This window comes from Aotus nancymaae, unplaced genomic scaffold, assembly GCF_030222135.1.
Source record: "Aotus nancymaae isolate 86718 unplaced genomic scaffold, 86718_ANA_hifiasm-v0.15.2.pri h1tg000076l, whole genome shotgun sequence".
In the NCBI taxonomy this organism is placed as follows: domain Eukaryota; kingdom Metazoa; phylum Chordata; class Mammalia; order Primates; family Aotidae; genus Aotus; species Aotus nancymaae.
This window is the reverse complement of record NW_026988491.1, coordinates 7,411,348-7,435,511: the sequence shown is the minus strand read 5'-3', so window position 1 is coordinate 7,435,511 and position 24,164 is coordinate 7,411,348. Positions and strand designations below refer to the sequence as shown.

The following is a 24,164-nucleotide window of genomic DNA, read 5'->3' as shown; positions in this document are numbered from 1 at the left end:
TTATTACATATCTTTCTGTAATAAAAGTCAAGAACACCATGTAATTTACACTTTTTTTTTTTAATCTGGTACAGAACATCATCAGGAAACAACCTTCAATCTAGAGGGGAACCCAGAGTAGGGAGATCAGCAGCCAACTTATTCCCAAGGCCAACCTTGTCACAGAGGAACCTTTGGATCATACCACTCCTACAGCTATAAATATATCTATTAAAAGGCTTCTGGGAGTGCAAGTCTCACCACCACAATCAGAAAATAACACTAGAGATCAGCACTCCAAGGAGTTGACATCGGTAGTTTAGAAACAAAAACAAATGGAGCTCGAGAAATGTGATTACAAATCAATCACATGAACAAAGGCCGGCCATCAGTTGGCCGACCCCTGCTGGGTCTAAAGGGAAATCTGTCATTGGGGCTGCCTCGCCCTGGCAAGATGGGGTTAGGTCCTGGAAGTGGGCCAATTGGATCAAATCGTGGTCTGAGTGGAGGAAACTGGCTGGGTGTTTCCCCAGGCCCAGGGATAAGTGAATTGATTGGGTCTCCAACATAGGGAAGTATTGGTCTTTGGTCATATTCACCCCCAATAATTCCCGGAGGAAGGAGGGAGCTAGGAAATGGCCTAGGGTGCAAAGGGTTGGGATAGAATGGAATGGGGTGAGGTGACGATGGCAGGAGCAACACAAACCGCCCTCTTGGGGATTCTTTTCTTTGTATGTGCCTCTTCCTGTACAGCTGCAGAAAAAAGAAAAATAAAAGAACAAGATAAGGTCAGTGATCTGCATGTTTCCCTATAGTTCTACTTTGCTTTGATGGTAAAGATCTATAGGCACACCCCAGAGATACTGTGGATTTAGTCCCAAACCAATGCAATAAAGCGAGTCACACAAATTTTTTGGCTTCCCAGTGCATATGAAAGCTATGTTTACACTATACTAAGTGTGCAAAAGGATTATATCTAAAAAGACAATGTACATACCTTAATTTAAAAATACTTTATTGATAAAAAATGCTAACAATCACCTGAACCTTCAGCAAGTTGTAATCTTTTTTGCTAGTAGAGGGTCTTGCCTCCATGTCCATTGCCGCTGACTGATCACAGTGCTGGTTGCTAAAGGCTGAAGTGGCTGTGGCAATTTCTTAAAATAAGACAACAGTGAAGTTTGCCACGTTGACTGACTCTTCCTTTCATGAAAGAGTTCTTTGTACATGCGATGCTGCTGGATCGCATTTCACCCACAGTAAAATTTTCAAAATCAGAGTCAACTTTCTCAAACCCTGCCTCTGTTTTGTCAACTAAATTTATGTAATATTTGAAATCCTTTGTTGTCCAGGAATAGATTCCATTTCAAAAAACCACTGATAAAGAAAATGTGGTAATATATACACCATGGAATACTACTTGGCCATAACAAGGAATGAAACAATGTCTTTCGCAGCAACTTGGATGGATCTGGAGGCCATTATTTTAAGTAAAGGAACTCAGGACTGGAAAACCGAATCTTGTATGTTCTTACTTATATGTGGGAGCTAAGCTATGAGGATGCAAAGACGTAAGAATGATATGATGGACTTTGGGGACTTAAGGGGAAAGGCTGGGAGGGAGGTGAGGGCTAAACGACTACATATTGGAGACAGTGTACACTGCTTGGGTGACAGGTGCACTAAAATCTCAGAAATCACCACTAAAGGACTTACCCATGTAACAGAAAGCCACCTTAACCCAAAAAATATTCACATTTTTAAAAAAAGAAACCACTTTCTCTGTTCATCCATAAGAAGCAAGTTCTCATCCATTCAAGTTTGATTATGAGATTGCAGCAATTCAGTCCTATTTTCAGGCTCCACTTCTAATTCTAGCTCTCTTGCTAGTTCCATCACATTTGCACTTCCTCCACTGAGGTCTTGAACCCCTCAAAGTCATCCATGAGGACTGGAATCAACTTCCAAACTCCAATGTTGATATTTTGATCTCTTCCTATGAATCCTAAATATGCTTAATGACATCTAGAAGGGTAAATCCTTTCCAAAAGGTTTTCAATTTCCTTTATCCACATCCATCACCTCTGACAACATCACTGTCTATGGCAACTATGGCCTTACAAAATGTATTTCTTAAATAATAAGACTTCAAAGTCAAAATTACTCCTTGACCCATGAGCTTCAGAATGCAGTTGCGCTTGCTGACATGAAAATGTTAATCTCCTTGTACATCTCCATTGGAGCTCTGAGATGACTGGCTGCATTGTCAATGAGCAGTAATATTTTAAAAGGAATATTTTTTATAAGCAGTAGGCCTCCATAGTGGACTTGAAATATTCAGTAAACCATGCCATAAATGATGTCCTGTCATCCAGGCTTTGTTGTTCCATTTACAGAGCAAAGGCAGAGATTTAGCATAATTCTTAAGGGCCTTCGGATTTTCAGAATGGTCAATGAGCACTGGCTTCAAAACTCACCAACTGAATTAGCCCCTAACAAGAGTCAGCCTGTCCTATGAAGCTCGCACTGACTCCTTCTCTCTAGCTATGAAATAGATGGCATCTTCTTCCAATAGAAAGCTGTTTCATCTACACTGAAAACCTATTGTTTAGTCCAGCCACCTTCATCAGTGATTTTAGCTACATCTTCTGGATAACTTGCAGCAGCTTCTCCATCAGCACTTGCTGCTCCACCCTGCAGTTTTTATTATGGAGACATTAGAATAGTACCTTATGAAACAATGTAATTTATTCTTTTCATAAGGTACTATTCTAACTAGCTGAACAGATGATGACTACTGCAGCACAAAGACAACTCATTTAAATTTTGTCGCAACAAAAGAATGTTTCATAATAAGATGAAAATCATTGTTAACATTTTTTCCATATCATTATCAGAAAATAAGGACAGAGTCTAAAAAAGTTGAAAACATTTTCATTTACTGAAATTTTGCAATAAATTAAATGAAAACAAATTTCATTATATCATATAAAAGTGAAAATACACCCTTAATATATTTATTCACTAGTCATTTCTGTGTTATGGACATTAGCCTTAATAATATGGACATTAGCCTTACTATTTAAAAATACCTACTTCTTTCCAATCTGTGTCTTGAACTCTGACAGTACTGTCTACAAAGGAAAAACAAAAAATAAGGATTTAAAAACACTTCATTCATCCAGCATTAAACAGTGGGTTTTTTTCTCCTAAAAAAAGGGAAACTTACCCATTAAGCATAAGAAAAAAAAATCTCATCATTTATATAACACACACTATATCATTTGTACTTTCTCATCTAAATTCAAACCCTTCATTGATGGTTAAGGGTGACCATCACTGCTCTGTGCTACATGGTAATTCAGTGCAGTGATTCCTCAGGGACTATGGAGGAACATGTGGCTACTCTCTTCCTGCATTAACTGGTCCTGGTCCTACACTGTATCTTCTCCCCTAATTTCATTTAGGTGTGTCACCTACTTCTAATCCAATGTCTCATGTTACACCAAACTGGGTAATAGCCTCTGAGTTTCTGTCTTACAGCCTACGTTCATTACTGGTGGTCAAGCTGACTTACGCTTTCATCCATATTCCAGTCAGACTATTTTCAACCAACCATGTTCTGAATGACTTGGCTATCAGAAGCATGACCATTACTGAGTATTTTTTAATGTACTTATTTATTGGAAATATGTAAAATGAGGAAAGAGAAACCCATTCAACTTTAAGTATACAAAAGAATTTGGATAAAAGATGCTCATATCTTCTCTACAAGTTATTACATTAGCAAGGAATAAGATTTATAAAAGCTCTAGCCTCATAACATTATATCTATAGAAAAATTCATTATAAAATCTGAACAGCTTATAAATCAACTTGTGGATCACAATCTGGAAATTGGAGAATGATTGTGCTTTAATCCTAAATTTGAATATACACGTGAAAGGGTATTTGTTCCTTTTATGGGTATTTATATCATACCCTGCTTTTTGTCAGTGCTTCCATATACATCAGTCATTCTGTCTTCTCTTTTTGACTATAATTTAATTCTTTTTTTGAGTTTGAGACCAGCCTGGGCAACACTGCAAGACCTTGTCTACACTAAAAATAAGCGAACAAACAAAAAAGTTAGCCAGGTATGGGGGCGCATGCCTATGGTCTCAGCTACTCAGGAGGCTGAGGAGGGAGGACCACCTGAGCCCAGGAGTTGGAGGCTGCAGTGAGCTATGTTTGTGCCACTGCACTCCAGCCTGGGCAACAGAACTAGACTCTATCTCAAAAAATCAAATAAAATAAAACAATTATTTTTTGAGATGATGCTTTCTTGCTGCCAATTTTAACAAAATAACATTTTAAACTTCAAATTCAGGGGCATAAATAAAGCAGAAAGAGGACCTCAGGAATCAGAGAAGAGGAAAAGGAACAAACCAGGTAATTTACACTTCTTATATTTTGAAATTTTAAAAGAAAAAAAATTTTTAGCAATCCAAATGACTCTATATGATATGTATATATATATATTTTTTTTGTTAAAGGGAGGTACCTACCCACCAGATTTTTACAGTTACTAAGGTGGTATGTGTTAACATCACATATAGCATTATCATTCAAACATTTTTTATAAGAACCCATAAAAATTTTACATTGCAACACTGTATACACCTACCTCTGCATAATTGAAATAAAAGTTTACTCCTATTTTATAAATAGGCATGCTATTTATAAAATAAATATGGATTTTTCCAATGTGGGTTTTGTTTTTTTGTAATATGACCCATTAAATGGATTTCATGACTCATCCCAGGGTCAAATAATCTAAAAACACTAATATGTAGTAAAATGGTGGTGGCAGAAAAAAATTCCACAATCAGCCTTTTGGTCTTATAGCAGAAAATCCTGATGCACAATTTCTAACATCATCACTGCCACAGTGATTACCAGGTCACCATAATGTGACCATACAGAAATAAAGCTGCCCTAGCAACATGGCACAGGTCAACAAAACTCCCTTGACTTACACACTGGTCTCAACCATGAAACTAATTCAGAAATGCCAGCTTTTTTCTAAGTCAGATACTGACTGTGGTCTCTAGAGAGAAAATAAGCCTGTTTTACTTCCATTTTTCTATCCTGAAATCACTCATTAGACTATTCTTCTTAGTCTAATGAGCGATTTGGCTTGTGCAAAACACAAAAATGAGAGAGTTTTGGGGACACAGGCAAAGGTATATGAAGCTTAGAGTCTCTTTAAAGCTATTTATTATAATCATTTGCAAACAGAAAAATCCTATAACTAAAAACTTTTGGTAAGTTGAGCAATTAAGACAATGATAAGAAAAAGCCCTTTCTTGTGAGTATGTCATTATGGAAATCACCTTGAAAATCACGAAGATATAAAAACCTCCAAAGGAGTGGGTCATTTGAAGCAGTAAAGAGGTCACGACAAACTGCAGACAAAGACAGGATGGAACGAACATCCAAAAGTCGGAAGATCCGTAGTTTCAGTTCCAATGGGAGGACGACCAAACCAAATACATCTGGTAGGTTCAGTGCTAAAAAGAAGAAAAGAGAAGTAATAGGTATTACTGAGTAAAGAACATCTGGCTTTCTCTATACATAGTCAACAAAGTTGCCACCCGTTCCTTTCTAAAGAGGCAAAAATTAGATGGTACTCTTAATTATCCCCAAGTATGCATCATCTACAACAAATTTTTAACCCCAGCTTGACTGTAATTACTACTAACTCATACAACTCTAGGCCCTTATTCCTTTTATGCTTTAGTAGAAAGACAAATGCTTTTTAATATAAATCAAATAATTATGACAATTGCTAAATACTAGCCAATGGCCTCTTCTGTCTCAAACAATATTCAATGCAACAAAATTTCTCTATTCAACTACTGAAAATGAGTAATTCATTGGCTTTTGTAACTGGTTCCCTGCCAGTTATTAACTGTATGCCTTTGGACAAGTTATTTAAACTCTAACTTAATTTCATCTGTAAAACGGATTAATATTACATCCCACCTACTTCAGTGAGTTGTATGAGAAGTAAATGTATTAATACCTATTAAGTGCTTAGAACAATATTTGGTACACCATGCATAAGCACTCAAGTGTTAGCAATTACTATTATCTGAAGTCTAGCAGGCTAAAAAGAGAGAGAGAAATTCAGAAACAAAGCCAAGAAAGGAAAAGAAAAATAGTATGTTCCAAGTCAAATAAAAATTATATTTTGGTTATTAGCACCTTCAAAATATTTGTGGTACTATTCTCCACTAGCAAAGATAATCAAAATCCAACAAAGACATGTCTACATGTGTTTTTCAATTCACATTACTCCCTTTCCCTCATCACCAACTAAAGGGAAGACTACTGTAATAACAGACATGCCACCATTCAACTTGACACCAAAAATATTACTTATTTCTCTACATACAGAGAGCAAATAAAAGCCACATATCTATTCATATAAGTCAGAAACTACCTGCTAGTTGGAGAATTGTGGTAGATTGTATTATCGTTCTCAATCACTTCCTACACATAATTATACTTTCCCACCCCACTACCATAAGGCTTGGCCACTTTTGTCTTACTTTTTCCAATGAAATGTGAGTGGAAGTGACATACATTTTCTGAGCAAAAGCAGTGAACCAACCAACACATAATTGGGCCACTGGCACTCTTTTCCTTCTACCACAAGAGGAGCATGTCCTGGATAAAGACAACCCTTCAGCCAAACCAAACCAACACACAACATGTACAAGAGTGAGAAATAAATTTCACTGTAAGTCACTGAGATTTTAATTTTTTTTTTTACTGCAACACAAGTAAAAGCTAATACAAGGATCTTGAGTGAATTGTAAACCTTACTAAATTATGATTTCATCATGTATGAGTACAATAAAATTTATTTCAAAGTCATTAGCAGTAAATAAGAATGCATGTGAAATATCCAACAAAGTGCCTGCATAGAGCCTCCAATAAATGATTTTTAAAAAGAAAAAACCTTAGATCCAATTACAAACCATACATATTCCTACTCAACATAAAAGACTTTATTAAAAATACTTCATTATAACAGTCCATAAACTTTTAATTTAGCAGTATTTAATGTCCTTTCTCCCTTCCACTTCCTTTTTCCTTATGTGTGTATATATATATGAAGATACATATATATATATATATATATATAGAGAGAGAGAGAGAGAGAGAGAGAGAGAGCATGCATCTATTATGTTCTTGACCCCATGCTAGACCACGAGAATACAAAAGTAAGACATATTACCTACCCTCAAGGTATTCTCAACCTTAGGTGGAAAAAAATCATATCAACAATTACAGCACATGGAAAAAAGACTACAATAAAAATATGTGCAAAATGGTATGGAGATACAAAGAGAAAGTAAATAGCATTTAAGAAATTAATATTAAGCTCAGTCTTAAAAGAGGAACATTTTGCTAGGAGGAGAAAAGAGGGCAGTCAGATGTCATACTCACCAAGAATACTAAGTATGCTTACTATTCTTTATAGCCATTTGAACTGTGACAATGTTTCATCTCTTACCTTGTCGTGTAAAAGCCAGAAGAGGATATACCAGCTGGTCTTTAAAGAGGCGGGAGAGCTTCTGAAGATCTTTGTATATCTTGGCTACATTTTCCCCTAGAATATTTTTTAATGAAAAATCAAAGCCCAAAATCAAGTAGAAAAAACTGTCCTCTATTTCTGCCAAACCCAATCAACGTGGTAAATAAATATTCAAAAATAATTAATAAAGATTAGCATGAACCAAATTCTCTCATAGAAGAAGTATGGTGCAAGACTCTGATAAAACTGAATCTTAGATATAAAAGCTAAAAATTCCATGATGTCAAATTAGTAAGCTGTGCCCAACCCTCTATAGCTCATAGACTGCAACTGTAGACAAAAACTATTGTGTGAGATACATACAATGAAGATTTCCTGAATAGCTATTAATCTGTTCTGGGCACTGAGGATACAGTGAGGAACTGCTCCTGCAATGCTTAGATCTTGATAAATTAATAGCATTTATCACATATATGTGTCAGCGGCTGTGTCAAGCATTTTTCAAGCTTTCAACATCAGAAGTTCTTTCCTAAGTAATTACTATCTCCATTTTAAAAACAGGTCACGGTACAGAGAGCCTGTCCAAAGCCCCATGGTAAGTGGCAGAACAGTGCACAAACACAAGTCTGTGTGGCTCAAAAGCACTCATTTTTAGTCACCACACTGCTACTCAAAGTGTGGCCGACAGATCATCAGAATTGACAATACCTTCAACTGTGTAGAATTACTGAATCTCAGGCCCTAGCACACCTACAAAATCAGAACCTGTAGTTTAATAAGATCCTCAGGTGACTCACACGTACATTAAAGTATGGAAGCTTTACTACCAAATTGCAGCCGAGGTTCCCACTTGTTTTGCTACTTACCAAGTGTATAACCTTGGTCAAATAACCTGCCCCTCTGATTCTCATCTTTTTGCTCAACTATTTCAAGGAGATACCATCACTACACCAAATAAGTGTTGTTATAATTTAAAGCTCCACAAGCAGTGCCTAGTGTATCAGTAGAAATTTATGCTTGCTCCTTCCCCATTCCATATTTATGTATTGCACTATCTATAACAAATAAAACACTCAGTATTATGGAATTGATAAGAAGGAGAGATATGCAGTTGAAGTCTAAATCTTTGTTGTAAGACTTGTAATCTTGAGTTGAAATTTGCTGTCAAGATATCATTTTTTTAAATCAGTCTGGCTCAAGGGCTTTTTTCAAGTGTGAAAACTGATTTTCTTTAAATGAATTTTTTCCTTCAGCAACCTGGTATATAACTATTTAATTAGGAACTTATGAATAAAAGGATAAATAACAGTGCCTAGTTGTAGTTACTAGGTGCTATAAGCCACAGTAAAAAAAATCATTAAAATGACTTGCCAAATGAGCAGCATATTCCTACCCAACATAAAAGACTTTATTAAAAATACTTCATTGTAACAGTCCATAAACTTGTAATTTAGCAGTATTTAACGTCTTTCCTTCCTTCCATTTCCTTTTTCCTTATTTAAGAGAAACCAGATAAAGAATAGCAATCTGAGCTACATTCCTGTAAAGGTTGTTTTAAAAGCCTGGGAGTCAGCCAATCTATTCCAATTCTGTATTTCACCATTTATTAGCTCTGTGAACCTGAAGTAACTTAGCCTCCTCTAGACCTGTTTCCTGGTCTATAAAATAGGCATAAAAACCTCTACTGCTGTACAGTGTAGAGTATTTCTACTCCCCATAACAAGGTCCTCCCTATACAGTGAGAAATGTGGAGTGTCATAGCCAAGGAATTTCAAGTTGTTCTGATCCTAATGATAAAAGAGTCTAAACAGATTCATCTGTCCAGTTTATGCATCTTCAACGGGGGCAAAAACTGGTCCTTGAGTGGTTACAAAACTATTATATTGGTTTGTGATCCTTCAAAGGGTCACGGTATATAAATAAAAATATACTATATTTATAGTGTTAAAATTTCATGAAGGAGAAAGATTGGGGGGAAAAATCTTCAAAGGTTCCTTTGGGAAGTGATAATAAAAATATCGAAAAACTCTGGCCTAGTCTGACGTTAAATGTTCAACTTGGCTGGGCACGGTGGCTCACATGTGTAATCCCAGCACTTTGGGAGGCCGAGGTGGGCAGATCATGAGGTCAGGAGTTTCAGACCAGCCTGGCCAACATGGTGAAACTCCGTCTTTACTAAAAATACAAAAAAATAGCCGGGCATGGTGGTGCACACCTGTAGTCCCAGACACTCGGGAGGCTGAGGCAGAAGAATCAATTGATCCTGGAAGGCGGAGGTTGCAGTGAGCCAAAATTGCACCACTGCACTCCAGCCTGGGTGACAGAGCAAGACTCAGTCTCAAAAAAAAAAAAAAAAAAGAAATGTTCAATTCAGCTAATGTCCCAGTTCTGATTCTATGTCCAACCAGAGACAATTATAAATATGTATTCTGCTGTCTCCTTTTCCTATCAGTTTTAGTTAGTATCAGTCAATATCTCAGCGCTGATCTCCCCTACGAATGAACAAGAATAAGTCTTCAGGTCTTCAAAGCAACAATATCAATCTAGCCAGCCTTTCCTAAAGGACTGCTATAAATGCCATCTTCCCACTGTACCATAACATTCCCACCTGGCTCTTAAAACCCTCCTAAGTTTACTAAGATTAAATGGAATAACATGTAAAGGCACAAGTCCACAATGAAACAGGCACTTAAAAAATGTCAGTTCTGCTTTCCAACTTATCTTTTCTCCTCCAACCACCTATAACTGCCTCTCACAGTTTGGCTTTAACTGAAAAATGATAAAAAGAAAAACCTGTCTTCTTTGCATCTATTAATAATTTTATAGACTTTTGGCAAAACCATACCTAGAATGCAAACTTTTGGTAATGTATCAATCTGTATAAAATAGCAATTAAATTTATACAGGTTTAAACAAACATTTTGCTTGCAGCTTTTCCTCCAATAATCTTCAATAATACACTTGACATTGAATTACTTCCATGAAACACAGATCCATTCCATATTGGTTAAATACAATGCCAGAGAGATCTCCAAAAATTAGTACAGAAACTATGAACTATCATCAGAGTGTAACACATTACTTACTTATATTTTATGAAATAACTTAGTGTTATTTCACAAAATATAATATGAAATATTATAATATAATATAATAACAGTGTTATTTCATAAAATATAATTCAGCACTCTATGACCCTAAGAAAAACAGGAAAGAAAGTCCTCAAATTATAAGCAAAACTTTCACTTTTTAAATCTTTGCATTCTTAAACAGACCACATTGTCTTCAATATGCTTTAATCTCACATAGAAATTTTCAGCCTTTTGAACATTATCTTTCAGCTTCTTTTCTTACATGAATTTAACAAAGCTTCACCCAAAAAATTAAATCATGTTTATATTACCTAGTTTCTCTTTGCAAATAAAAGATTCTGGTAGCAGCTGCAATCTTTTCACACTTCTAATCTCACTGTTGATTTTTAGCGTAGCTGTAAATAAAAGAAGGATGACAAAAAATTTTGTCACTTCATCAATTGCCTTTTTTAGTATGAGCTTGCATTTTCTTGCCCCTAATATACTAAGGACACATTATACAAAACAAACTGTTCTTCGCCTATTTCCTTCTCTCATAGCAAGTCCAAAAGTGTAAACCTGGCATCATATGAAGTAAAATCACTCTACAACACCACCTTTAAAAACTACAGTAAGCATCTTTATATGAAATCCACTAAGTGTTACCAGCAGCAGCTTATTAGTAACTGAAAGATATGCAACAAGGTTAATCAGAGGCAACTAAACACAGTAAAATCATTATTTCTAATGAAGTCACTAAAAACTCCATTTATTTTTTTATACTTGGCAATGAGTCTTCCCTTGTTCATTAAAAGAATCTTGCTAGTTTTCATAGCGTCATCTCTCTTCCAGACCCAAAGGACCAATATTCTTGACATCACCAGAGGGTTCAATTTTACTCATGTATACAAAGACGCACTTCATCTCATTCTATGAAAGAACCCAGTGATGTGCTTATGCACATGTGACTAAGCAGGATGCCTTGGGTGAAGGAAAGATTTAAAGACACACTGCTCCTTTTCAAAGAATCAATCCTGGCATGGCTGGCTGCCATGCACGTCCGCCAACAGCTGATTTGCCAAGAATAGTAAAAAAACAAAACATTAGAAATTAAGAAATCATCAAGACGTTTAGCAGCTATTCTTTTTATATTAAGTATCTTGAAACTAGTGAATAGAGGTTATTATACACGTCATTAAGAAATCAAAACAAAAATTAGAACTTCACATTTACTATCTGGTAACTTCAGCCTTGCAACTTTGATATGATATAGCAGAATGATTATCAGATGAAGGCAGTAACTGTTGACACTCTGTGTACAAGAATGCTGAACTAAAAGCTACATTTGCTAATTATGATGAACTGCTGAAGAGACACTGCTAGGTCCTAGTGTCATCAGGCAGTCATGCCCTGACAAATGTGAAGTAACCACCAAAGCTGTTAAAGCTAAAGTTTTGGGATTTTTTAAAAATAACATTTCAAAGAATCTTATAACTAAAGAAATGGAAATTTTGTAAGAGGCCAGGCATGTTGGTTCACGCCTGTAATCTCAGCACTCTGGGAGGCCAAGGCAGGAATATTTCCTGAACCCAGGAGTTTGAGGCCAGCCTGGGCAACAAAGTGAGACTTCATCTCTACAAAAAATAAAAAAACAGCCAGGTGTGGTGGCACACACCTGTGGTCCCAGCTACCCAGGAGGCTGAGGAAGATCGCTTGAGCCCAGGAGGTCAAGGATACAATGATCCGTGCTGTGGCTACTGTACTCCAGCCTTGGTGACAGAGCAAGACCCTATCTCAAAAAAAAAAACAACAAATGAAAAAAGAAATTTCATAAGAGGGGAAATGAGAACTATCCTCCATTTCAAAGATCAAGACAGCACAGGTCAGTAGCTTTCAAAATAGATTTTAGCAGAAAAAAATTTTTTCTAACAGAATCTTACACAGAACTTCAATAAATGAAACAGATTTGCTGCTCAAGGTTTAAGTGGTGACAGGGCTTCTACCTAACTCTCAGAAATGAGTAGCTGCAGAACATACTGAAAACCTCTGACCTAAACCTTTGACCTAAGCCTTACCAAAGCAACTGGCTTTAGATGAGCTATACTGAATAAACAAAACAAAAAATGCAGTCTTCCCAATCTTACCATACTATCTTTCTAACTAAAAGTCTAAAAAACAAACAAAACAGAATAAAAATGAAAGCTACTACCCATTCAAATGGATCTCCAGTATGTGTAATTATGATAGACCACTAGGAGTTTGTATGAACCAAAGTGGTATCTGAACTAAAATAAAACACAAAGATGGAATGCATTACTATCCCAGTGAAATTTCTTAATATGAAAAAGGAGAAATAGAAGTTCTTTATACAGAGTGACATTTGCAGGGGGAGGCCCTGGCAAATAAAATGCACACTTACTAAGGCCTCAGTAACCTTAACGCTGTTGCTGTGCACTGCTAGCCACAGAGATGCCAACTTGGATAAATGGTGACCCCAGCTCTAGCTCCTCATGTCTCAGTTCAAGACCTTTGTTAAAAAAAAATAAAGCCATCCACAGGCATAAAGAAAGAAAAAATATTCACAAAAGAGTTCATGTGTAATAGGCTCATTTCACTCCTATTATCACACCTCCCCCTAGAGCAAAATATTACAAAGATTAAGACATAAAAAAAATGGATGCCCTAAGAGTGAAGGGTACTGGCCTAAACAACCCAAAAACCTCATATTCTATAATCTCCCAGAAATGTGTTGTCAGTGGTCTAGGAATTAAAGTTGAGAAAGACTCACAACTGTATCATGATAGCCAATCACTGAAGTGGCTATAAAACATTTGGAAAGAAACGTAAGAATCCATAAACCAGTAACCGTAACTATGTTATCCAATTACCATTTACAACAATCAGGTTTCCCAAAGGCACACAGGTGAGAGCAGCAGAGCCACCCTCGCAGAGAGGATGCATGTACTGCAGCTTATACACTCCACTCAACTTCCACTTCTCTGGCATGGACATTGCTTTGGCTGCAGTGCCCTGGGGAACGAAATGAAAGGGAAACAAATAATGAAGAAAGGTGTTACTCTCAAAAAGATTAAAAACCGAAAAGATTCCTGACTTGTTTGAAATAATCATTCCACATAGTCCTCTTAATAAAATACGTCAAATCATTAATATTGCCAGTATATTTTAGTAGGATAATTACAATATATTGTATAGTATAGGATAATATAACACTTTTAATCAAAATTTTTGTTCAAATATTTAAAATTGCATCATGTAAACAGGGATTAATTTCTCTCTTCAAAGACTTACTTCTCTGCCTAGCAAAGCCATATGATTATTTAAAACTCCAGCTCAAATATCACTTCCTCTGTAAAGCCTTTTTCAAAGAAAAATTGTTTGCCATTTCCTTTTGTCCCCTAACATTCTATTCATATTTCCATTACACTTCTATTGTATTATTATCTATGTTTACTTATGTTATTTATAATTATCTTTTTATTTGTCTCTCCCCCATTTATGTATGGACTCCTTGAGGACAAGAAATAGCCCAATATTTTTATATCCTAATTCCTGGCTCAGTGCATCTCATGCTGCAGCTGTGCACTGATCACCAAATCACTCTAGATCTCTGTAACTTACAACATGGCCCACAGGCCGGCAACATCGGTATTACGCAGGCATATGCAGAAGTTCACGGTCCATTATACAGTTACTAAATCAGAATCTGCATTTTAATAAGATCCCCGGCTATTCCAAAGCACATTAAAGTTTGAGAAGCTCTATTCTAAATGTTCTTCTCCATGAATACCTGGCATCCTATATATACACATGTCTCTCCCAGAACTTCACCAATACAGTACAGTGCTTTATATATTTGTCTATCTCTGCCACTCTCAGACTATGGGCAACCTGAGAGCAGGAACCATCCACATGTAGGAGCAATGATGTTTGTGTTTTGCTTGCAGTAATTACCTGAGGTGTGTAACCTGACTCCAACATGAGAAGATGTATCAACACTATCAAGGCATCACTGGCATCAGAACAGTCAGCTGATTGATACAAGGTCTCTAATGAATGTGGCACTTGCCCTTCCACCGATTCACTGCAGAGCATGGGTTCTGAGGGATAGAAACCTGTACTCTCTTCCATATCTGCAATATCTTGAATTGACTCAGCTTCACATTTTTGACTGGGCCCTGACTGAAAAAGGAAAACAAAACAATGAATTCATTAAAAAGACTAATTTTACACAATGCATTTTTGTATTCTAAAGTGAACTAAGTGCTGAAAGTCAAAGTACATCACTGGGTTCAGAAATGGGAGACATTTTAAGTGAGTCCTCATAAATAAATAAGCCTGTGACCTACTCTTCCATCCTGAATTCCTTACCTCCATTAATTCTAGCTGATATGCCAAAAACCTGGAAATCATCCTAGACTCTTCCCTCTACCTAACTAAACCTAGTCCCAAGTCTGATCAGTCTTCAAAGTTCCACTGAAATTAATTCCTAAATATGTCTAAAATTTGCCCCTTTCTACTCCATTGGTACTTCAGACTCTCATCATTTATTTCCTGACCTCCAGCCAAAGCTTCCCTTGCAAGTATCCCAGCTTCCACTTCATTGTCTTCCAATACATCCCACCCCCTGCTGCCAGAGTTTTCTTGACAATTAAGAATCTGATCATGTACTATGTTCCAGCTTAAAATTCACCAGTACCCCCCTCAACGCAGACAAGAGCATTTCCCTCAATTGTGCCTTAGATGCTCTTAGGAACAAAGGTGGTCCACATGGAATAAATGTGGAAAATGCTATATGCTGCAGCCACCTAACCTCACCCTCCATATTCACAAAATACACTATTGGCATTATAAAAGCACTGAAGAATGTAATAACAGTAATAATAGTGTGTGTATAACACTTTACCAAAAAACATTATCTTCAGTCCTCAACAGTAAGCATCCTTGTAGCACAATCTCATGAAATGAGATTTTCAGAGGACACTGAGACACACAGGCCTACAAATTAAGCCCAAACTTCTAAATCCCTCAGCAACCAAAGTCCTTCATCACCTGATTGCTGACTCATTTATCAAGTTCACTTTCTGCCAGTGCCTTCTTACTCACTGCAGTATTCTCTACTTCTTCAAAAGAGGTAACACAGACCACAACTCTGTCTTGCAACGGCCTTAATTATTGCACCTTATCAAACTGTATTGCAATTTTCTGATTACATATCTGCATCCTTCCATGACTGCAAACTTATAAAAAAACAGAATATATGTCACCCATTTTTGTAACCCCAGTAAAGTACTAGCACATTGCAAGTATTCAATAAATGTTTGCTGAACAAATGCTGAAGGATAATACCTTACAATTTCATAATGTCTTTATTTAAAATGTTTTCTTATTTGCACCTTATAACAATCCTATAAAATAGGCATGGCAGATATTGCCTTTTTATAGATCCTATAATTGTAAATCAGAAAGATTAAATAACACAATCAAGGTTATTCAGCTAATAAAAATTTGAAATGAACCCAGATCTCCAAACTTGCAGTTCAGGGCTTTCGGATGTAATACATGGCTTCAAAAAAACTAAGTTACCTATATAAAATTTGCTCAGAAAGCTTGTTTCCTAGGCATATGCTCAACTCTTAATGCAAAACATACATTTCTTTTTTTTTTTTTTAGGATTTGTATTTCCATTAAAGAAGGGGCAAAGGAAATTAAAATTACACAATGTGTGTAAAAGGCTGGAGGAATGTAAGGGAGCCAGAGGTGACAGCTGTTCTTCCAAAATCTCTGAGGACCCAAGCCCTATGACTTATGGAAAAGCTCCACAGTCACTTGTTAAAACCTAGAGGCCAATGACAAGTCACACTACTTAAAAAGGAGGTATGGCACAAAAATATTTCCATGCTTTCTGAGAAAACAGAAACAACTACATTGAAAACCACTTAATATCAAGCTGAACTATGAAACACAGGTTTTGCTTCTTTACCATTACGTCTAACATTTGGCCATTTACTACTTACTGGCAGTTGTGTGGGACAGAATATATGTGGAAAATGAGTACATGAGAGGGAGATCTCAAAATCCTCTGGTGGGCTTGTCAAACCTTACTCCTACTCCATGAGAACCACTGACATTCTCTAAGCTATTCTGATACGGATATTTATCAAAATCTTCACATGTGTGAAAATGAAAAAAAAATGGTGAGCCCCACACCTCTCTGAACAGATCATTTTGCCATATGGCATTTACAAAAGACTAAAACAAGTGATTAAAATGCATGAGAGCTAATATTAGGTTCTGATACATGTTACCTCTGCTTCTCATTAAAGACTCAAGAGGTACTAGACGAATATTCAAATACGATGAAATAAGAAAATTTTATATTTAACTACAAGATAAAATTTACCTCCTAAGGATTCAAGTTTTACTCATCTATTTTCCTTTTCTAATGCTCCATTCTACATTAGCGGAGTGTAATGTACTTGAAAGCATTATTTATGAAATCTCGAGCTCAGTTTTCATACTTAAGATTTTCCTATGACCCTTTACAAGTCTTAGAATATAAAGCAATATGCAAAATTTTAGAACTGAAATTAGTAACTTCAGGCAACATTAATTTCTCAAAATTTTCCAAAAGAAAACTAGCAAACTGGTCAGGTTTGCAATCCCAGCAGTTTGGGAGGTCGAGGCAGGTGGATCACCTGAGGTCAGGAGTTTGAGACCAGTCTAACCAACATGGAGAAACACCATCTCTACTAAAAATACAAAATTAGCCAGGTGTGGTGGTGCATGCCTGTAATCCCAGCTACTCAGGCGGCTGAGACAGAATAGCTTGAACTTGGGAGGTGGAGGTTGCAGTGAGCTGAGATCGTGCCATTGCACTCCAGCCTGGGCAACAAGAGTGAAACTATGTACCCCCCACCAAAAAAAAAGGAAAAGAAAAACTAGTAAACTATCACATACACTATGAAAAGTTTCATCTTACTCCTAGACAATCTTAAAAGTACATAGAAGTAAAAGTAATAGGCCCTACTAAGTTATCCCAGAACAAGTCTATCAGCAAAAAAGACTCAGAAATATAACTTAAATATACAGTAAAATATTCTTATTCATTCCCCAGTTTGCCTCTATGAGGCAGAAACACACAAATACGATAATAATTTTAAAAATAAATTAAAATCCCGTTATCTGGACATAGATAATTTTCACAATTTACCAATCTATTAAAAAGTATTTTTAATATGTCTATACTTAATGCCATGACAGTTACCATGAATACTTATACTCAAAAGTGTTTAAGGCCAGCAATTAAGTGAGGTGATAAGCTTACATGCCCAAAACAATTAACAAGATGGCACATGTATTGGTATTTAAAAAAAAAAAAGGTGATCATTTGTACCATTCAAAAAATTAAAAGGTGGGATAAAGGTCGGGCGCAGTGGCTCATGCCTGTAATCCCATCACTTTGGGTGGTCAAGGTGGGCAGATCACTTGAGGTAGGAGTTTAAGACCAGCCTGAACAACATGGTGAGACCCCATCTCTACCAAAAATACAAAAATTAGCTAGGTATGGTGGTGCCTGTGGTCCCAACTACTTGGGAGGCTGAGATGGGAGAATCGCTTGACCCCAGGAGGATAAGGTTGCAGTGAGCTGAGACTGTACCACTGCACTCCAGCCTGGGTGCCAGAGTGAGACCCTGTCTCAAAAAAAAAAAAAAAAAAAAAAAAAAAAGGTGGGAAAAATTATGAGGCATGTATAAGGCAATAAAGATAATCAGATAATCAATACAAAAAAATTAAAACTATTGGGGTAAGGTTGTCAACGGTTTAGGAAGATGGGTAGAAATACAGAGAAGAGAGGGAAGAAAGGTAATAGGTTCCAGTCTGGGTGAACAGCAAGAGCAAAGTCACAAAAGCAGTCATCAGGTTGTGTGTGCACACACGCATGCAAGCAGGTGAATGTGTTAGCTGGTGGAGGGGACAATGATGGTCTGTTCTGACTGGAGATGACAGTTTAAAGGAGGAAAGAACATCTGTTCTGACTGGAGATGACAGTTTAAAGGACGGAAGAACAGAAACTAGCCCTGAAAAAGTTGGGTGGAGTAACTTTTCAGAAAGCCTTGAGCACAAGTACAGGAGGATAGACATCATTTTCCTCTTCTGTAAAATGACAGGTTGAACTAGAGATATATGGTCTTTTTCAGTTCAAAATTTATGAGCACAAGTTTATCTATGAGATAGAGTTATGAAATAGACCAAGGGAACAATAGAATCAGAACCACGTAGGAAGAAGGCAAACCTAGAACGTAGACTGAGGAACAAAGCCATTGGAACCTGAAATGGAAAAGCTGACAAAACTTATTAATGGGCTGGATATAAGGAGTCAAAAATCACAGAAAATCAGCAGTACCACTGACAGAGAAGGGAACATCAGCACATGTATTTCCAAATTTATGTTCAACATATAAAGTCTGTAATGACAATTTAAAAATCCAGGTATAAATATCCTGCAAGTCATTTGGAAATAACTGGACCACGTCTATAGCCTTAATGAGTAGACTAGCTCAGAGAAGCAAGGCTAGGAATCGTGAGCTTAGGAACAATAATAGAAGACAAGGGATAAGTGATCTGAAGGACAGTATCTGAACAAACAGGAAGAAACTAGGTACTATGGGATGCCAGCCCCAAATTGGACAGGTATTTCACCATTAAAAAAAGTTATATAAAAATGTGGTCTGCAATCTATTGAAGATAACTATCCTGACTGGCACAGAATTCAACTGAGGTGTTCACTATGACTTATCACCTACTCTATTTGATATTTTAGTCTTTAATACCCACCATATTGTCATCATTCCAGACATCAGACTGGGCTGCCTGTCCTTGGAATGAATCACTCGGTTGTTCATCCTGTATGCTGGTCTGATTGGAGCTAGTGGCCAAAGAGGGTTGGTCATTATCCTGGAGTGAAGAATGCTCTGAATCTGTGGATGAAGGTAAATTAGGTGCTGGAATGGCATCTTCAAGAACCAAACATATCAAGTCCCCAGAAACAATCCCATATGAAGTCAAGGTCTCTTCATCTCCAGTGAGGGCATCCTTGTTGTTCAATGTAATTGCAAATCGGGTATCAGAACTGCCAAGAAAGATGGATAAGCATAGTAAGAGCTACCTACTTCTATTACTTTCAATGACACATCTGAAACATACATACGTGCACAATATGACCCTAGAAGAACTAAGTAATGAAGAGACTAGGTCTCACTATGTTGTCCAGGCTGGTATCAAGCTCCTGGCCTCAAGCAATCTCCTGCCTCAGCCTCCTGAGTTGCTGGGATTACAGGCATAAACCACCATGTCCAGCTACATTTTAGTTTTTGTTTTTGTTTGTTTTTTAGAGACAGGGACTCATGCTGTTGCCCAGGCTGAAGTGCAGTAACATGATCACAGCTCATGGCAGCTTAAATTCCTGGGCTCAAGCAGTCCTCTCACCTCAGTCTCCAGAGGAGCTAGGACTATAGGACGAAACACCACATCAAGCTTAAAGTTTTGAGAAAATTATCAAAACTATTTATCAATGAAGGGCTGGTTTATAGATTTCTAACAGCTAAAACTCTCTACCTGCGGGATAGGATACAGTAATTCTCTATCATTAATCCATGTTTTCCTCAATTCTAAGATGCACATTTTTTATTGTGACATCTTTGAAATTAGGATACTTCCTAAAATCAACAACATATCAATTGACAGCATTTTTTCCCTACTGTTACATAAAACAATATGTGTCTTACAAGTGATAACAACTAAGATGCAATGAAATACCTTTAAAATACAAATTAGATCCCATTATTCCTTTACTTAAAATCTTCCAATGCCTTCTATTTGGAATCCTTAACATAACTTCCAAAGCCCAGCGTTTGACCTCTTCCCATTTCTCCTACTGCTCTTGTGCCATCCATCTTCTCTCACTGTTCTCTATTCACATGAGCTTTCCATCCCTTCCAAAAAGCAGATCAACTTCACTGCAGCCTTCCGGCCTCTGCATTTGCTTTTCCAGATCTTCAAATGACTGACTTCTCCTCATCATTCCAGTCTCAGCTCAAATGTCACCTCTTCAGAGACGCCTTTCATTCAGACTCCAGCACTCTGTATTTTGTTATGTTTTGTTTTTACTGTAACACCACTACTGGAAAACATCATACTCAGTTGTCTATTATCTGTCTACCCTACCCCTACCACTAGAACTTAAGTTTCATAAGATCAGGGATCTTGTCTGACAGTTCAAACCATATCTTCAGCACTGGCAAATAAAGAATTTGTGAAATAAATGCAACCACCAAATATTAGTTGGGAAGATCAAAATGAGAGTGAAATCAGGGATGTCTATTCAATATCCTTACAGGACAGTTTACTTACATTGGTTCCAAAATACCAGATCCATATATTCATAATCACAAAAAGTTAGAGGAGTGTATATATATGACTGAGTATAAATTCGTCCCTCTGACTGATGACAAGCTAAATTCATCCTTCTACTGATGATCAGTTATGATGCCTTTTAGTGGAACGTAGTACAAACCCAAAAGCCCACTGCTAAACAAGCTCAGAATTCAAATAAGCCTGAAGCAACAAACTCCCATTCTTTCTGCACCACAGATTATTTGACATTAGATAAATACAATGTTTTTCATCACATAGTGAAGGATAATTAACAAAACATTATAAAACATTTTAAAAGATATGTACACTTGGCAATGCTAATTTCTTTAATTTTTTGAGAGGTTAACAAAAGATGAAGTCCTTTAAAAATTATGTTGTTTACTTATTCTCACAAAGCTGCATTTTGAAAAGTGCTCCAAATAATTCATGTTTTTATTTCACTCATAAACATATTTTTTCTTACTAATTGAAGTGTCTTTGGGAGAGAAATTAAAATTAGTGAAATAGAAGCCATTTCTGTTTGTTAGAAAACAAGCAGCCCTGTTTCTGTTTTCAAAATGCTTTGATAAGCAAAAAGTTGAAAATCTGCCACTAGTCCACAAAAACACCATCCCAAGTTTGGCAGAAAAAGGAGAAACACCTCAAATGAACTACGTGCTTATGGGTCATTTGTCACAGCAAAAGTTTGCTTTTTTAAACAGCATCTAGTACAATGTACGCTCAAATATCTGTTTGTAGAAAAGGACATGGTCTGCTTAATAAATACACCAGCTTTTCCTCCCACTTTAGAAAAAGGGAAAAGCTATTTCTAAAGAAATATGTAGTTTTCCAGGGTTCTATCTCTGAAATTGGGGAGTTAAGAGGAGTATTTAATTCCAGGAAATGAAATTCTACAAACTCCAGGCTTTTTCAAAGTATTTCATGGCTGCTCTGCCTATGGAGTAGCCATTCTTTTCTTCCTTTACTTTCTAAATAAACTTGCTTTCACTTTTCTCTTAAAAAAAATAAAACAAAAGTATTTCATGACAATCCTAGATCCACTTGCTCAGTAAAGATATTTTTAAAATAATATCATATGGACATATTTTAAAACTGCTCATTTAGTAGAAGATGAGCATACTTTCAGAAAAAAGACTTTACTTTCACAAGCTGATGCTTAAATTCTTTCCAGGTAAGCAGCCTCAACTGTAAAAACAAATCTGAAAGAGAAACCAACTTGCCCCTTTGGGCAAACAGTCATATTGAGTTTCACATCCTTTCAAGACTGCCTAATTTAAAAATAATAAAATATATATACACCTTTAAAAGATAAGTTAATTTTGAAGATTTATTCAATCTTCTACTGGTAACCTACTGGTAATGATGCCAGTATGTAAAACACACAGGTTTAACAACAAGAAATAACAGTAGGCATGTCACTATAATGTTTAAAAGGAGTTATGTCAGTAACTTATTTAAGGTTTTTGTTTTGTTTGTTTTTTAATCTGGAAGAAAACAGGCTTACTTTCAACCTAATAATATCTTAACCTGAAAAGTGAAAGGGTGAGAAGTTCGGAATAACGGCCTCTATTACGCAATCCCTAAAAATAAGGTGAAAACGGGTGAACATCTTATTTTTCCTCAGCACACTCAAGTTTCAACTTCACTAGCTCAGTATATGAAGAAGATCACTCTTACACTGTCGCTTTACTCCCAAATTATTGTCCCCCCAAAAAAATATATTTTGGGGAAACAAAGCACCTTATCTGGAGTCCCATAAACGAATAACCGAATATGATCCTTTCTCAACTTTATGCCCCAAACTGCAAGCTCTCAACGTTTTCCTCAGTTTTAACAAAAAGCAACATTTCGCCGAGGAAAAGCAAATGGTCTGAAACACGACTACACGCTGTACTTCCTAAAACTTTTCAGCCGCTAAGTCCAAGCACTCACCGCGGTGCCTGGCGCATGAACCACTCTAACGAAGTCCTAAAATCGCTGTCGCTTCACAGCAGCGATATAAGCTGCCTCGGATGGAGGGCAGATTTTTAACTTGTAGCAATTTCCAAACTTTTTCATTGAAATACTCCAACAGCTGAAGAAATTAACTCGGACCCCTGACAGTCCAGAAAGGTTTAACCTAAGCCAAGCTCATCATTTCCAACTTGAAATTTAACCAGTTGTGGGAACTGTGAGTTCCCTCTTCTCCCTGGTTTCGTTTACTGCAAAACCAGAAGCCATGACTCACCGAGCAGGGGACCAGAGCCCCCAGGAGGCTGGGCCATGTTCTCCAGGAGTCGGACCCCCGACGACCACCTGCGCGTCCAGTCGCCGGCAGCCTAGGGCTCTGCGACGCTCGGGAGAGCCCGGGCCTCACGTGATGGCCCCGGGGCGTCCCCGCACCTAGCCCAGCGCCCGGCCACGCCCGCGCCTGCAGCCCACAGATGACTCCAAGCCGCCCGGCACCCACCCTGAGCACTCCCCACTCCCCACGGGCCGCTCCGCCCCGGCCCCCGCCTACCTGTAGCCCCAGGTGGGCAGCAGGGCCAGGCTCAGGTGCGTGCGCAGCTGCCCCAGCGTCGGCTCCGCCTCGGGCACCTCCAGCGGCTGGGTCCGCTTCTCAAGCCGTACACGTAGCCTCATGACGGCGGCGGGATCCGCGAGGAGGCTGGACCCAGAGGCGGCGACGGGGACAGCGGGGGGGCCGAGCCGCTCCCGCTTCAAACGGCTGCGACCCCGGAGTGGCGACTACGGAGCTGAGGGATTGCTTAAGCGAAAAGGGGAAGGAGCCCCACCACGGTGGCCGCCCTGCCGGCCGGGCTCTGGAATGTGGGCACCCGCCCCTATCCTGAGGGCGCCCCCTGGAGACGACCCCGAGAGCGGGCGGCAGGCGGGCGGCTTACAGGAGCCTGGCCGCGAGGCTGGAGGGGTGGGAAATTGACTGATCGATGACTCGGCGCGCAACGGCGCTACCTGAGAGCACGGCACAGTGCGCAGGCGCCGAGATGCAGCCGTGCGCTGGCGTCCCAGCTCTTCCGCCGCGGTGGCTGAGACTTCCTGAACTTGCTAACGTGGAGCAACCGTGGTGCCGA

The 24,164-nt window shown here is 37.9% G+C and overlaps 2 protein-coding genes across 6 annotated transcripts in view; one reads left to right on the top strand and one right to left on the bottom strand.

The window, feature by feature from the left end:
• Positions 1-1,545, top strand: part of SYN3 (synapsin III) — a 497,817-nt gene extending 496,272 nt beyond the window's left edge. The window contains exon 15 of the mRNA XM_021669371.2: positions 1,332-1,545. The gene's annotated coding sequence lies outside the window, so the exon portion shown is untranslated. The remainder of the gene's footprint in view (positions 1-1,331) is intronic.
• FBXO7 (F-box protein 7) lies at positions 42-23,901 on the bottom strand. Of its 5 annotated transcripts, XM_012471414.3 has the most exons (10): positions 23,594-23,715; positions 19,495-19,789; positions 14,611-14,838; positions 13,527-13,668; positions 10,971-11,054; positions 7,547-7,642; positions 5,355-5,531; positions 3,076-3,113; positions 1,021-1,136; positions 657-732 (listed from the first exon to the last, which is right to left on the bottom strand). In XM_012471414.3, exons 1-9 carry the CDS (start codon positions 23,713-23,715, stop codon positions 1,029-1,031), a joined length of 1,290 nt encoding a protein of 429 aa, XP_012326837.1. In that variant the 3' UTR covers positions 657-732; positions 1,021-1,028. The 5 variants fall into 5 exon arrangements, with proteins under 5 accessions (XP_012326833.1, XP_012326836.1, XP_064224018.1 ...); XM_012471410.2 differs by lacking the exon at positions 1,021-1,136 and having other exon boundaries at positions 42-732; positions 23,594-23,901; XM_012471413.2 differs by lacking the exons at positions 1,021-1,136; positions 23,594-23,715 and adding an exon at positions 23,321-23,451 and having other exon boundaries at positions 42-732; positions 19,495-19,637.
• Between the last annotated feature and the right edge of the window lie 263 nt (positions 23,902-24,164).